General features: G+C 41.1%; 2 protein-coding genes across 3 annotated transcripts in view; both read left to right on the top strand.

Annotated features, from left to right (window-relative positions):
* Positions 1-4,511, top strand: part of prdm15 (PR domain containing 15) — a 14,218-nt gene extending 9,707 nt beyond the window's left edge. Inside the window, exons 17-23 of one of the 2 annotated variants that reach the window (XM_035667082.1) lie at positions 178-297; positions 405-536; positions 645-728; positions 1,394-1,569; positions 1,680-1,760; positions 2,266-2,487; positions 3,393-4,511. In XM_035667082.1, the coding sequence (XP_035522975.1) occupies positions 178-297; positions 405-536; positions 645-728; positions 1,394-1,569; positions 1,680-1,760; positions 2,266-2,487; positions 3,393-3,926 (1,349 nt within the window). In that variant the 3' untranslated portion in view covers positions 3,927-4,511. The remainder of the gene's footprint in view (positions 1-177; positions 298-404; positions 537-644; positions 729-1,393; positions 1,570-1,679; positions 1,761-2,265; positions 2,488-3,392) is intronic. The other variant, XM_035667083.1, reaches the window with a different exon arrangement.
* Positions 4,512-8,872: 4,361 nt separating this feature from the next.
* Positions 8,873-16,522, top strand: part of ripk4 (receptor-interacting serine-threonine kinase 4) — a 9,968-nt gene continuing 2,318 nt past the window's right edge. Inside the window, exons 1-6 of the mRNA XM_035667084.1 lie at positions 8,873-9,158; positions 11,994-12,285; positions 13,106-13,254; positions 13,584-13,633; positions 15,404-15,562; positions 15,800-15,915. Of these exons, the coding sequence (XP_035522977.1) occupies positions 8,899-9,158; positions 11,994-12,285; positions 13,106-13,254; positions 13,584-13,633; positions 15,404-15,562; positions 15,800-15,915 (1,026 nt within the window). The 5' untranslated portion in view covers positions 8,873-8,898. The remainder of the gene's footprint in view (positions 9,159-11,993; positions 12,286-13,105; positions 13,255-13,583; positions 13,634-15,403; positions 15,563-15,799; positions 15,916-16,522) is intronic.

Raw genomic sequence — 16,522 nt, 5'->3', positions numbered from 1 at the left:
ATATATATATATATATATATGGCCAAGAGCTGAAGCTGTAAGGTCTTTTTTCCATTGTTTTTAGGAGCATTAGTGGACGGTTATCCTGTCTGCTGTTTTAGAATTGACCGAGTTATGACTCAGAAGGAAGGAGTGGGATTTGTAACACACCGCATATGTGTTTGTTTGATCATCCAGGTGTGAAGAGCCACAGCTGTGATAAGTGTAACAAATCATTCGCAAGGAAGGACATGCTGAAGGAGCACCTCAGGGTTCACGATGACATCCGAGACTTCCTGTGCGCAGAGTGCGGGAAAGGTCAGGTCCTCACTACTGCACCACACAACTCATTACACATCATTTTATCTCGCTGTGTGAATGGAGCGATGAACTTATCACCAGAGAGTAAATGTATTCCTGTGCAGGCATGAAGACCAAGCACGCTCTGAGGCACCACATGAAGCTTCACAAGGGCATAAAAGAGTACGAGTGTAAGGAGTGTAACCGCAAGTTCGCCCAAAAGGTCAACATGCTGAAACACTACAAGAGACATACAGGTGAGTCAATATACTGATTCACAAAATGTGTAAGAAAATTAAACCAGACTACAAAATATTATCTCACATCACTGTATGTTTACTCAGTGTTCACTACTGTTTTTGCAGGTATAAAGGACTTCATGTGTGAGCTGTGTGGAAAGACGTTCAGTGAAAGGACAACTCTAGAAACACACAAGCTCATCCACACAGGCAAGTGGCCATGATAAAACCAGGCTGAAACACACTCCTCAGTCTTTAACGCTGACTGTTACAAGACAGTTAGAAGCTGAACACGGGAGTCTGTAATTAGGATTTTCTTTTTTATGTTCTCAGAGCCATAAAAATGAAGCGGTTTATGGTTGGACAAGAACCGATTCTGCAGCTTAAATTATGCGGCCAGAATAAAAAAACCAAAAAGCCACTCCAAAATGAAAGGACGTATTTACCGTAAAACTTGCAACGTTGAAGGGTGGAAGATAGATCGGTTGGGAACAGAGAGTGGGAAATGACATTAGCCTAGAAACAGTAAAAAGTTATTAATAAATATAACTGAATAAATGGTAAATGGACTGTACTTGTATAGCGCCTTTCTAGTCTTCTGACCACTCACAGCGCTGTACACTACATGCCACATACAAACAATTCACACACATTTATACAGTGATGGCAATGGCCTTCATGAACCGAAACTAACATTTCTACACAGCATCGGGAGCACTTTGGGGTTCAGTGTCTTGCTCAAGAAGTCTAAGGACAAAGGACATTTTAAGGTCAAAACTGTAGATGTAATAATCTCCCACCAGTAGTTTGCATAGGGTTTACATCGGTGCATTTAGCATGCTGGACTGACCCAGTTTCCCTCTTTCCCACTGCAGTGGGTAAGACATGGACGTGTGGGACATGCGATAAGAAGTACCTGACAGAGTACATGCTGCAGAAGCACGTCCACCTCACTCACGAGAAGGTGGAGGCCCAGTCATGTCACCTCTGTGGGACCAAGGTGTCTACCCGAGCTTCCATGAACCGACACCTGCGCCGCAAACACCCTGAGGTGAGTATGGGCAAGTTGTGTTGGGAAACACAATGTTCTGTGTTTTACCACCCAGGACAGCTACCATTACTGAATCCTAAAAGTGGACTTGTTCTCCTTTACGCCTCTAGGTGGTGTCTGTAAGAATCGATGAGTTTGATGATCTCCAGGAAACTTCGACAATCAATGATTCGTCTATCAGCATTGTGCAGGTTAGATTACAGTGCTTTCATAATGTAATATTGTGAAACTCACAATGGAACATTGTTTAGGGTAGCTCTGTGCAAAAAATCTAGCTGTGTGGCGTCCAGGTTTACAAGGCAATGCAACAGACCTGATCATCATGAAGCTAGATTGTGTTTTTTTGCTGGATTTCCATATCTAATCCATGCATGAGATACTAAAGTGATGCCAATGCCTGTTACTGCTGTATACCATGTTCCTCATGCTCTTAACTTCTCTGTCGTGAACCTTTTTATGTATGATTGCACACTAAATATAGAACTGCTAAACAGTTCCTGTTTATTCACAGTATGCGTGAGTCATGCATGCCCTTCTTGCATAGTGGTAATGCCTCAATTTTCTATCCTAGCATTACGATGACTCTCTTTGCACCTGGTATTACATGCCTCCTGTGGGACGTGAATGTTTGAGTTCTCAGAAAGACAAAATTAATCAAATCTAGTCCTAATGAAGATGTTTCACTGTCCTTTTCAGCCCACTCTGACCCTGGAAAAAGACAGTATGGCTCAGGAGAGGTCCAGCCGGCCTTCCCGACACCCCAAGAAGAAGCAGAGAGTTCAGGCTGAGCCGGAGCTTTCCGAGTCCGACGAATATGTTGATTTCACCGAGCAGAGGCACGAAACCATGGCAGAATTCAACGCCGTCATCGTTGGGGACGAGACAGAGACGAGCTCTGCTGTGCAGAGTATCCAGCAGGTAGATATGGAGATTTTCACAAACGTTGTTTTATTGTCATACTAACATGCCCAATCTCCTTCTTTTTTTTTTCTCCAAAGACCACAAGGAAAGGGCATGTTTTGCTTGCTGAAGTGCCAAATGCCCAGACACAGCAGCTGACCATACCTTGCTGATGGCAGGCAGAATAAATACAAGTGCAGAAGCAGTGATGATATACATTGTAAAATAATGCTATCAGCATTCTGGCTGAGCCTGATTTTTCTTTTTGTTGTTTTGTTCATTGTGATAAGAACTGATCATGTTACACAGTTAACAAAGTGTAATAAAATCTAAAAGGGTAATAATAAAAAATATATATAAATGGGTATAAATGTAATAAAACTGATAAACTGACAGATAATGTCATGACATCACACTATCACATTATTCAGCAATTATGACTTTTTAAGGGATTTTACATATTGAACTGAACATTTAACACTAAATGATCAGGATAACGCGTTATGTAGCACCTTTGCAGCAGCTGGGAAAAACAAACAAGAAAATAATTTCAGTATAATAAAGAGTAATACATTCAGTGAAATAAATAAATAAGAGACATGAACCATAGTTTAATAGCCATAGTTTAAATAAGATCAATAAGAAGAAAAGTTTTTTTCATCTGTCAGTGTTATTAAATTATTGAGAATGGGTTACATCCCATATTAAGTCATAATTGACAATTAAAGTACTGCAATGCCATATATATGTGTATGTATGTGTATATATATATATATAACCGTAAACAAATAGGGTTTACATAGTTTAAAAAAAGGCTAGAATTCTATACATTTGTAAGACCAAATTTCCATCAAGCCTGAATTTTTTGACATGTATTCCCCGAACTGCTTAAAACACAAAAACTATTTGTTTGAAATATTCAGGTGGTGGTCCTGGCCGAGCCCAGTGCTACATCAGCCTCCTCGCCCAACAGCTCAGTGGGGCTGACCAACATCACCGTCACACCCATCACCAGCCACGCCCCCGCCCAGTTCACCAGCCTGCAGCCGGTAGCCGTGGGCCACCTGACAGCCAGCGACCGGCCCCTCACCCTGGACAACTCCATCCTCACCGTCACCTTCGACACCGTCAGCGGCTCCGCCATGCTCCACAACCGGCCAGCTGAACTCGTCCCAGAGACGGTGGGCCCCGGCGGAGGCACGGCGCCCCAGTCGGTCGCCCACTTCATCAACGTCACCACTCTGGTCAACCCCATGGGCCACCAACTGGAGGCCCCGACTCTGGCCTGGAGGCCCGTACCGGCAGCTGAAGGAAGCCAGGTCACCGCCGTGGTGGAGGGTGGTCAGGAGGGTCAGGAGGCCCAGAATCAGGGCCCGGAGCCAGGCCGGCCCATCCAGAGCCAGCCGGCCACCCCGCAGCAGCAGAGCGGCTCCGCACAGCAGATGTTCAGCTACTAGAGCAGAGACTGAAGGTGCTGGTCACCTCACACTCACAGACATTGTTATATAGTAGAGTAGATTTTATCAAACTGCAAAGCTTTGATCACTGTCACCCAGATGCCTCTCCAGCCCCATGGAAGTGAATGAAATTGTAATAATTTTTTTCCTTTTTTTTTATACTGATGAAACAAAGTGGCTGTTATTAATTAACATGATATTTAACAAAAAAAAAGGGAGAGAAATGGTACATTCAGCCAAAATCACTGACACTCCTCTGGAAGATTTACATTTCAAACCAAAGCAACATGTTGAATATTCAAATGCCTTACCAGCCTTTTAAAAACATGCATGTTTCATAAATCTGCTGCTCGAGAACGCTGAAAAAGAAGACACATTTGGTGCAGTCGACAGTTAAAGTGAAAACACTTCTACCAGGTTATGTGATAAGTAAAAGTTGGCATATTCCTAAAAGTGGCTCACTCATCAAATGTTATTTTTGAATGCTGTAATTATTGTTGAACTGTCACACCGAAAAAATACTGGAAGAGTTTTTGTACTGTTATTTTTAAAGAAAATACCTCTTTGGAAAGGTTGTTCTTTTTATTTGTCTTCATATAAATTCTGTTTCTGTGGTCAACAGTTATAACTGGCCACAAGGGGGGGCATTTCAGCAGCTGTTTTTCTGAATCGTAGTGCAAATGCCATCTGAATCATGAGCAAACCTGCTTCTATTTGTCTGGGTCTGCTCATAGCAATGAGACCATCTGTCCTGGACCTCCTCAGCTCTCAGACCAGCAAGCCTGTTTGTCCTCCAGTCAGTCGCAAGCTTATGGCTTTTCTGTAAACAGTGTGTGTCTGTGTGTGCACACACTGCCACTACCGTCCATCACATACAGTCAGATTCTACAGTGATTTAACTTTATGGTTTAACTTCTAATCCAGATAAATATTGAGTCTGTGAACATGTTCTTGGAAAAAAAAAAGTAGGAAAAATAAATTACCATCATCAGCCACAACATGGAAGAAGTAAATGTGTACTAGGTTGTCAAAAGAGTTTAAATCTTTAAAACTTTAAAACTTGTGTTCCCTAGATCAAAATCAGCATCCCATCCAGATTTAGATAAATCAACAAATCCTCATGTCTGAGAATTTCCTAAATATGAAAGAGGAGGTGTTTTTTGTGTTTTCCTTCCAAGATTACAAAATCCTTTTTTCTTTTTTGCAAAATAAATCATCTGTTAGTATGATACATTTCCTGTTACCAAAACCGTGGCATTTAAAAGAGACTAAAAGTGAACTTTTTTCAGATTTTAAACAAAGAGCCAAACTCTGGTTTTATCTTTTATTTAGACAGAAAATCTGTACCAGGGGTATCATATTTTGTTCTTAAGTCAATAAATGTCTAAAGCTGCGTTCAACAAATCTTTACACTACTTTGGGCCCAGAGCTGTCTATTTACATAAACTGACAAGAGTTTAAAAGTATTTCTTATCAACTGCATAGGTAGGTCCAATATGAATATCAGAAACATTAACTCCAGCCCCAATAGGCTTTATTCTACAAATATCAATGCAGCTAACTTGGGTTTAGCTATGTTTATTCTTGCTTAAAACTTTAACCAACAATAGACCTATACATAATGACTTTGGGGAGACACTGTTTTATATAAATACAGTCAGAACTGTCCAAAAAAGCATCTGCAGCGATATGGTGGATAATGGAAGAGAATATTTCACTTAATCATAAACCTCAAGTATGAGCACACCACAGTTCAGTCGTGGCCTTCGTACTCTCCATATCTGAGACTACTGTTTAATGTTGGATAGTTCAAACACAGCTGTTAGTGTTTGAGAGCAGGGAGAGATACTGTAACCCAGCATTGACCTCAATTTAGTTTCACCATCCATTTAGTGACATTTCCCTAATTTCATAGTATTTAGAATCAAATTAGCTTTAGCTTTATGCATTTATTTTCATAATAAAAGCTTTGAAGCTGTTTGAGCACCCAAGTCTTACCACTGAGCTCAGTGCTTTAATATGAAACTTCCAGTAGGTGGCAATAAAGTCTGGCAACATCTTGCACACAGTGGGTAAAATGTAATAATGTAAATAATATTGAACATTCACCATTCAATAAATGGATCCAATGGAATATTTGTTTTCCTACTAATACGAACAAATACTCAATCAGTGAAGAATAAAACCAGGTCTTCAAAACAAGATTTTCAAGATTTAGGATAAAGAGCCTTCATCCAGAATTCCTCAGGTTACACCCATATTGCTGCTTTCTTCTAATAATTTACATGCCCTCATGCATGCTTCAAAGAACCCCAGAGCAAAGGGATTGATGGGAAGAACGAAATACATTGGAAAGGTTATGGGCTTTAAATAGTACGCCAGCACATACCTGAGCTGCCAGCAGCTAACATGCTGTCACAAGCTGAGATTTATTCATGACTGGTGTATCAGTTAGTTTATAAGATGATTTATTAGTGAAATGAACTGCGAATTTAGCACAAATCTTCACCTCATGCTTACTGATGCTCATTTGAGTCAAAACAATGGGGAAAAGCTGACAGTCCTGATTTATTTTCTTGTTTTTAACGAGAGCAGTAAGGAGCTGATTTAATTAACACGCCAGTAAATGCTCCTGTTTCATTTCAATGATCAAGAGGTGTGCTGCCGCCCGAGAGGATACATTTACACTTTACACGAGGGGTGGACTAACACCTCAAAGGGCTCTTGTTCACACCACCGACCAACTTTCACCTTTTATCTGCTGTTCATGTTAATGCCTCTGTGTCTGCAGAGCAGCAGCCTTGGGGGACAAACACTGATCTCTGCGAGCCTGAAATAAAGCCTGGTTCCTTTTGGAGCAGTAAGATATGTCTCAGCAGCCTCCCTGATGACATATTTACACTTAGTCTTTATACCTCGTCCTTCCAGTTTCCTAATTAAATCTGGAGAGCAGGGTGGAGTAGGGTGATAGCATGAGATCATGTGTTAAGTACAGGTAAACAGAAATAGGATTTTTACCAGAAAGCATGGAGTCATTCAGCCTACTTTTAACGTTCATTCTGCAACACCCAGGTCCTGAACTCACAATGGTTTGCCACCGATGGCCCGTTGGGATTGTGATGCGCTGCCCGGAGATATTGCAAAATCAGAGGTGGCTTCACAACCACCAGCGTTGTGATAACAGCTGTCTGTGCATGTAAAGGCAGATTTCAAAATAGGATCAAAAGTTTCTGATAATGTGTGTACTTCGTCTACACAACTAGTCTATGTTGAATTATAGATGTCTGTAAATCAACATTGATTGCTCCATAAGTGACAAACTGATGTTTAAAGAGGCTACTACTACAATGGGAATAATGACAATAAAATTGGACTAGTAATGGAGTAAATGTCTCAGTAATGGAGTAATTAGTTCATTAAATGAGTAAATAGCTAGGTAGTTGTGTAAGTAAATGGTTCCGTAATTGCATGAATGACGCAGGAGGTGAAGCCGCAGTGTCATAATCAGAATGTTCCTGGATCAATCCCCTCTCCCTCCAGAGAGTCTAGGAGGTGGATAAGTAATTGAGTAAATGTCTCAGTGATTGAGTGAACAGCGAAGTAATTGACTAAATGACTAAGTAATTGAGTAAATTACTAAGTAATTGAGTACATGGCTCAGTAATGGAGTAATGTCTGTATCAGCGTTGGTAACATTTGGTGTAAAATGCAGTGCTTGGGTCTACAAGAAGTCACAAAGCAGCTGGCTGTGCTCATTTGAATCATTCTGTGGATGTAATTTGTATATTTTCTGGATGTAGGGTATTGTGTTTTAAGGGGAGAGACCAAAACAATAACTTTGGCTTGGGTCTTAGGAGTTTTTTCAATAAAATATATGAATATACAATGAAATATTGTACAGTCCCCAAGACTAGGGTATCTGGCGTAACATAGTTCAAGCCAAAACCTCTATGAGGCCTAAGTAATGATTAGGGGCCTGTGAAAGTTAATGCCCAAATATTAGGGCCTACATTTGGTTGACATTTCAATTTCAGGGGCTCACAGCGATTGTTTCCCTGGGGCCACCTTGTGGATTATTGCAGCCGTGCATTATTTCATATAATTGACATCAGTTTAATGTACAGTAGGCTATTCTCTGATGTGTGGGTATGATGTGCTTCATTACATTACATCAGCCTATAAAACAGTGACCTGAGATAAAGCTGGTTTAATCTCAACTACCTACTTGTTTTATGATAAGTGAAAAATAAATCATTTATAGTCTCTTGCCAGAGGACGAGGAGGTTCAAGACGTCTTATGTGCAAGAAGTGTCCTTGAGAAACAGAACTAGGATTGTGAAATTGAATGCGCGCACCACCAAGGACAGGTGCATGTGGGGAATGGAATGAAATTAAAAAGGGCACAAAACTGCACTGTAGGTTTTGTAGGTTTGTGTGTGCATATATTCTGTCCATGGAAAGTTTTACATAAGGACAGTCCATAACTATGAAAAACAAACATGATGATCCCTTCTGCTTGGTGGATTTGTGCTGAGGAGAAGATGAGTCCACACATTCCCAAACATGTGGTCAATATCACATAACCCACCTATTGTTAAGACATATTCCCTCTTCTTACCTTGGGGGGGTTCAGCTGGATAATGGTCTACAGTGGGACAAAGGTGTGTTTATAAAATGACATGATTCCCGGGTTCATGGACTCTGGCTCATTACAAAGATTATCCTCTCCTTTTCATGGCAGAAATAAGAGAAAGCTTGGGACTTTAGGGCATCTGGAAAACAAGCAGCTTGGTGCCTTGTGGTTTGTCTTGTTTCCTTAAAGTTTTCCATCTCTTCCCTGTGTTGCAAAACCAGGAAGTGACATCAGAGCACCAGGCCCAACCCCCCATTTCACCTGAAGAGAGGGAGGGGCCCACTGAGCTTGACAAGGGGAAAAACAAGGAAGAGCTCACAAGCGGGCAGGTCTGTGTGAATGTTCACTTGCCCAGATTGTGCCTTGGAGACGAATAAAAAAGGAGTTTACCCAGCTGGTGGGTTTGTCAATACGGATATGGACTTCCCAGATTCTCCACATGGGAATATGGGGCTCTTAAGGACCTTTGATTGCTCTGAGTTTGGCAGCTGGGAGAAAATAGGCTCAGGTGGATTTGGACAAGTATACAAAGTCCGGCACGTACAGTGGAAAACATGGCTGGCTATCAAGTGCCCTCCGTGCCTTCATATGGATGACAAGTAAGTTACAGCTGCTGAGCCACGTGGCTTATCTTTGAGCTAATGTAGGCATATATGTAAAATTACATGAAGTAGTAGTTATGGATTTTAACTCAACATGCTCCTGTAGAAACATCGTTCAGATATTTTTTTACTTCTGAGTACCAGATGTCTTTACTCAGCTCTTATCTTATAGGTTTACTATTTGATGATCAGGCCAAACGGTAGACAGACAGAGGTTTAAATTACATTTGTGCTGGTGAAAACTCATTCAGTGCTTCGGATCCATGAACAGTGAACACCGGGACTTGTGTGTGACTCACTCACTGGCAGTCTAGGCACACAGTGCAGCTATAAAGGTGTCTGGGCAGCAAACGAGGCCACGGTTAGATATTTAGACATTGTTAAGTTGTGTTGCAGGGAGCATTGACTTTCTGATTCATCCCCAGAAGTAAAGTAAGTCCACATTGCCCAGGGCCAAAGCTGTTTAGTTACTCTAACCAGACCCAAACATGAAAGGTTCACTGCTGATTTCCCCAAACAACAGTGAAGTTCTCCTCCATTTGCCTCAGGGAGGGGCTGATTTAAATAAATGTACATTTCAATAAGGTTAGGAAAGTGGTCTTTCCCCCCAGGCACTACTAGAGATAACACAACCCTCTTGAATTTGTAACAGTTTGCATAACCATGAATCTTAGCTTTGCTCTGCAGGGATCAATCAAAAGAAAGAAAAAATGGGCATTTTATATATTTTTTGGATGCGACAGAAACTGTGTGTGTATCAACTGCCCTGCTGTGTCTGTGACCGGTGTCAAGTTCTATGTGAGCCTTCACTGAAGGTCGACCCCTTAAGCAGCACAGCAACCCGCCGCTCGATGGAAGTTTCCATTCTTCTTGGCTGTGTATATACACACACACACATATAGACACACGAATGTAAATATAACCTCACAAGAACTTTCATTTTTGAATTTGTAGACAAATACACCATTGCTCATGATCTTAATAAATATTATTATGTGATTTAACAAAATACATTACATATTTGAGTTGGCCCTTTCCTTTCTAAATGACAAGAGATTGAGATTAAGCCCCACACAGTTATGTAAATGTGTATTTCCTCTTTTGATCACTCAACTGACTTCTTTTTTTTTTTTGTTTGTTTGTTTTTGTGTTTTTTTTTGACTGTCTGACATCACATTATGATCTCTCATCTGGCCACGGTCACCAAAACATTAAAAACCGATAACTCACAGGAAGTGTGAATTTCAGCATTGCCAAAAAAGACATCCTCTCAAAACCTGTGGTGCAACTTAAAGCATTCACTGAACCTGAACCAAAGATGTTATCATCTCCAAACATCTGCAGAGCACATAAACAGTTATTTGACTGCAGCCTTCATTAATCCACACATAACATCCAGTAACAGGGACTCAAAGCCACCTTTGTCTGCATGGGTTGCGGGCTGCTGCTGTGTGGCACCGACAATAAAAGAAGCTGTAAAACCGGTCTTACCTGGCCTCTCTGTTAAAGCAGGGACATTGTTTGGTTCTGAAGAGCTGCTGAAGAGCACTTGGGATTAGATGAAGGATTTAGCAAACATGCACTTGCCCATTCTCCCATCTCATGTTTTCTTATTCCTGCCTGGCAGATTTGGGGGGCTGTGCCTCCTTCACTTGTACTGACTATAAAGGACAATTAAAGCCAGGCTCCCTCCTATAGAACATGACTCTTTTAGAAACATGATACACTTTGCACATAATAGACTCTTAGGAGTCGTAGGAGTCTCTTCTGTGCATCTGATTTCATTTTATTAACAGTGGAAAAACACAATTCCCAGTGCAGCTCACCTAGTTCTGCCTTTGAGGCACATTCCTATGAATACAAGCATTAGGGATTTATCTTTCTCTCATCTTTGCTCATTAAGACTTGAGGCTTTTTTTCAAGCAATCTTTGCTGGAGATATGAGCACTGAGGTCATGAATGACCTGCACAGTTGTGTTTGAGGTATGTCAGCAGGGCCAGTGTGCTGATAAAGGGGGCTGTGCAAAGGTTGAGCAACAGAGAACAAGAGCTCTGTTTAATGCTCTCCTGATGCATTCCAGGCTGGACTGGAATGTCCTCAAGGCCTTAGAAGAGCCTCTGGACAGTTAAGAACACAATCCACATACTTGGGATGAACACTGGTAAATTAATTATAGACGTCATGCTTTCACAGGCTCTAGGTTAATGCTAGTAAACATTTTGCATAGCTGGGAGCTCAGTAAGGAGGATGTGTAATGTGCTGGAATTTGGGTTAGGTCAAAAGTTATGCCAGACATTACAGCTCAGTGACCTCAGAATCATTAGGTTAATGTTTTATGACATAATAGATTTGATAAATATCTGTGGACCAATGGATATGGAAGGACTGGTTAAAAATAACCTAAATGGGCGCTTGGTTAGCTCAGTCAGTAGAGCTGGCGACCCATATACGCAGTGGCCCGGGTTCGAGTCCGACCTGCGGCCGTTTGCTGCATGTCGTCCCCCCTCATCTCAAAAAAAAAAAAAAAAAAAAAAAAAAAAAAAAAAAAAAAAAAAAAAAAAAAAAAAAAAAAAAAAAAAAATCTCTCTCTGCCCCTTTCCTTTCTCTCTCTCAGCTATCCCTGTAACATATAAGGCATAAAGGCTCCCCCCCCCCCAAAAAAAAATCAATATTTTAAAATAACCTAAATACCTTGAAAACAATGTTTCATCTCATTTCGGCTGCAGTGTGTTTGCACTTCTTAAAATTGCTTAGTCACTTCAGCAGAACAGCCTGAAGCCATTAAACTGTACCATAAACATAATGTAACATAAAAATGTTTTTAACCACAGGGAGCGTTCAGAGTTGCTTGAGGAGGCTAAGAAGATGGAGGCAGCCAAGTTCCGCTACATCCTGCCTGTGTATGGGATCTGTGAGGACCCCCAGGGCCTCGTCATGGAGTACATGGAGACCGGCTCCCTGGAGACCCTGCTGGCCACCGAGCCACTGCCATGGGAGCTCCGCTTCCGCATCATCCACGAGACGGCGGTGGGGATGAACTTCCTGCACTGTATGAACCCGCCGCTGCTCCACCTGGACCTGAAGCCGGCCAACATCCTGCTGGATGCTCACTATCATGTCAAGGTAGAGAGTTTATTATCACAAAGGGCAACATTAGAATTAGTAACAGAAATGAGATGTTAGATGTATGAGTTAGATGTAAAGATATACATTTTTGGCTGTTTACAAAAAAGGCAAAAAACACCTCATCAGAGAAGCTGCAGTCTCAGGTTTTTCTATGGCTGTAACAACATGTAAAATAATTCATGATTGCAAAAAATAATCATCAATCTTCGCACTGAAATTATATATTAATATAGCTCCTAAGAATGCTTTTGTTGCTCTAAGACAGATTTGACATGAAGTCGAATCATAACCGTCTCTCCTACAAAGCTGGGTCAAAGTCACAGTTTTCTGGTTTTCTAAGAAATTATAGCTGTGAGGTGGTTCACGGTTTCCTTTCATCAGTTTTAAAATTACAGAACTGCACACGCTTTGGGCAGACAGGTGTCTCTCAGCCTCTGTCCAACCTCTACACAGCTCAACTGTGCTGAGAGCAATGGGTGGGAACCGTCATTTCTAGAGTTTAATACCTGGATGTAAACACCTCACCCAGGCCTGTCCAGACAGGATTAATTCAGCTCCTGTTAAATCTCCCTCTGTATGCGTGTGTGCATAATAGTGTGGGCGTGCACTCTTCAACACAAACGTGAAGGGCCTCTCCTCTCCTACAGGCTGGGACATGGCTGCGTTGCCCACATCATACCTCTGAGTGCACATAATAAGAGCTTAGCAGCCTGTCACAGTCAGCGGCTAAAGTTAGTCATCAGTGTCACGGTGCTTCATGAGAAAGGCGGCGGGGTTGCTCTGTTTGAGGGCCTTATCTGATCTCTTCTTGTCTCAGATATCTGATTTTGGCCTGGCCCGGTGGAACGGCCTGTCAAGGGCTGACGACATCAGTAGAGATGGCTTCTGCGGCACCATTGCCTACCTGCCACCTGAGAGCATCATTGAAAAGGACAGAGTGTCAGACACCAAGCATGACGTATACAGGTTGGGTTTTTTAAAGTTTGCATGTAGCCTTTTGGTGTGAATGTGGGTCTTTGTTTTTGGATGGGTGTTTGTCTGCCTTACTTTTATATGTTCAGTCAAGGTGTGACTTATATCAGTAGGAACAGTAGGAGATGGATTTGGTAGCATGTGAGTTATACAATGCTTACATTATAAATACAGTTGAATTACATTTTTAGAGTAGAGTCAACAAAGTGTCAGTCAAAAGGGGCGAGAACATTTATAAGCACGCTTTCACTGAATTATTTTCAGCTTGAAATAGAAAAACCTTTCTTGTACTGACACTGATTTTCATTTTACCTTTATTCCAGTTTCTCCATCGTCATCTGGGGGATTCTCACACAGAAGAAACCCTACCAAGGTGAGATTGATAATGCTTTATTAAATCCATCCCAGCCATGTAAATAAAAAAAAGGTTTTAGTTTATGTTAAAGAAACCTGACATCTTAAGTTTGCTTAATGTTAGCAAAACTTTAGCTAACTAACGATTGATGTAAATTAGCTAGCTAATTAGTTGTACTCTGATGTTAAGTTCACAAGAGCGAAGAGAAACACCAGTGGTGAGTCTTAAATGAGTCTCTCTCTCTCTCTCTCTCTCTCTCTCTCTCTCTCTCTATCTATCTATCTATCTATCTATATATATGGCACTTTTACCTTTTAACCATCTTCAAAATCTGGTTCTTTTCAACATTGACAAGTTCAACTGTTATTGGAGCACGGAGCAAAAACAGGCGGCACTTAAGAAGGGACACTTATGATAGGTTTTACAAAATGTGTTTTTTCCAAATTAATGATTTCAAGCAAGATGTAATTAACAAGATCTGGAAGGTTGTACTTAGGCACCCGGGTGCTTTATGCTACATGCTAACACCATCATGCTAACACGCTTACAGTCAGTGTTTACAATGGACGCCAGCACGTTAGTTTTTAGTTTTGTAGGTATTCTGTCAAACCAAACTATTGGATGGGTTAAAATTTTGGCTCGATGATGATGAGGAAGAGTTGAGGATTAAAGTTATCACAGTTGACCCTGAGGAGTACATTCATGTCTGCACTAGGTGTTATAACAATCCATCCAAAAGCTGTTGAGATATTTCAGTCTGTACCTAGTACTTAATATGTCATTCTACATTTGCTCTATCATTATAGAAATATGAATATAGAAAATATTAACAAACATATTCTAAACCATACGCAGATGCTTACTAAGTAGGAAGTATAAGAAACTATTCTTATACTTCCTACTTAGTAAGCATTCGACCTGATATCTCATACATTTTGAAAACCATGGATATTTATTTTTAATCTCTCCTAACTTTTGATCTGGTTTTAACATTTCCTGGCAGGAACAGGCTTTCTATTTCCAGTAAAGACATATCCTAAGTCGAACAATTCAGGTTCAAGGCGTGTGCGCGTGTGTGTGTGTGTGTACAGGTGTTGTACTGTGTGTGTTTACTCGGTGGATTCCACAGCAGGCAATTGGACAGGGCTAGACTGGCAAGTAGAGTGTATTTTTTCCCAGGCGTATCAGGTAGCAGTTCACTTGAAGGAATTTGGCTTGTTTTGAAGACCAGTGTCTAAATGAGGGTTTCCAGGTTGGCACTCGCACCGCCTATGTTGATCCAGACATAATTAAAAAGGGAGAAATGGCCTGGTTATCATACCTTCCCATCTTCCTCCTCCACCTGCGAAGGGTATTAAGGCTACAATAGGAGGTGAAGTACCTGTGATTAAGCTTTGTACCTGTTTGTTCTGAATCACTGAGTGGGCTGATCCCACAGTCAGATAGAAAGAGGCCAGATCAGGGACTGCTGAGAGCTTTTCCATTTTGCTCCCATGGGAAAGAACAGCACACACTCCTTTATTTGAGCACATGGGAAGATCGTGATAAACCGTGCATAACTGACTATCTATATAGGCACTGGCGCCTTCCAGCACCCTAGATTATGTTGTCATGTACTGCAGCATGTTGCATACCTTCAAACCATTTGTCCTGCTAAGGAAATCAGATCAGATTTATGTGCTTCACAAATATGGCACACAACTTTGAAAACATCTTGTGTTTTATTCATGTGTTTGTTTGTATAAAATCTGACTGATTAGTGATGAAAATGAATTGTTTTTCCCCTAGGAGAGAATAATATCCTTCAGATCATGGTGAAGGTGGTGAAGGGGGTGCGTCCAGACCTGGGGGCAGTGCCACGCTGTCGACCTTCAGCCTGTACAGGATTCCTGAGTCTTATGCAGCGCTGCTGGACCACAAACCCTGATGCCAGACCCAGCTTCCAGGGTAAATTGTGCTTTTCTGTTACAACAAGCAAATGTCAACCTTTTTGTATCATGATAACAACAAGTAAATCAATATCAAACTCTAGTGATCCTATTCCTTTAACTAGAATCTAAGTGCAGCAGTCAGTTTGTTTTTGTCTCCTGCTTTTAGCATTGCTTTTCTTCCCTTTTGTTTTCCCTAATCCCATCCAGCCATCCACTATTACTGAAACCTGACCTAGAACTGTTGTCCTTACAGAAATTACATCTGAAGCTGAGGAGCTCTGCTCTAAACCTCAAGAGGAGCCCAAGACGCCGACCTTATCAACGTCAGAGCCAGAGCCCATGACCCCTAACGCACTCACTAGTGGCCAGGTACGCTAGCTTCATGTGATTCATAATCATAAGATTTTTAAACATAGTGAGTCATGTGAACATTTGAATAGAGCAATTAATTTTTTTTTTTTTTTAGAAAAACAACAGTGGTTACCCACTTACGTTGTTGCTTTACCTGACTCTCGTTCTTTTTTCCAGCTGACTGAATTCATTTTCTATTAATGTGTAACTATGGTCCCAGACAATGGGAGTCTTATCTCTGAAGTACTCCAGACATGATTATGACTTTTTAAAGTCAGATGTTGTGTAAATGTTTGATCCTTAACAACTCTTGCACAACAAAATAGGAATGTTGACTGATGGGATTGTTCAACCGAGTGGTGCTCTGTTATTTCCGTACTGTTCGCTGTTGTGTACGTGACTGGAAACAATCGACATGCTCATGAGAAGTGACAACTGTTACTGAATAATATCTGTCTGTAGGGACAGAAGATAAGCTGTTTTGAACTTCATGTCTTCAAGTAATTTTGACTGGATCAGACTAAGACTAAAGACAAGTTCAGCAAATTATCACATTGATAACATTTAATAGGCATTGTACCGGAAGTGGCTTTGGATAAGAGCATCAGCGACATACCTGAATATA

This window comes from Morone saxatilis, unplaced genomic scaffold, assembly GCF_004916995.1.
Source record: "Morone saxatilis isolate NCDOM2014 unplaced genomic scaffold, NCSU_SB_2.0 Contig20, whole genome shotgun sequence".
Lineage (NCBI taxonomy): Eukaryota > Metazoa > Chordata > Actinopteri > Moronidae > Morone > Morone saxatilis.
The sequence above is the reverse complement of the archived record's forward strand: the minus strand, read 5'-3'. Positions and strand labels throughout refer to the sequence as shown.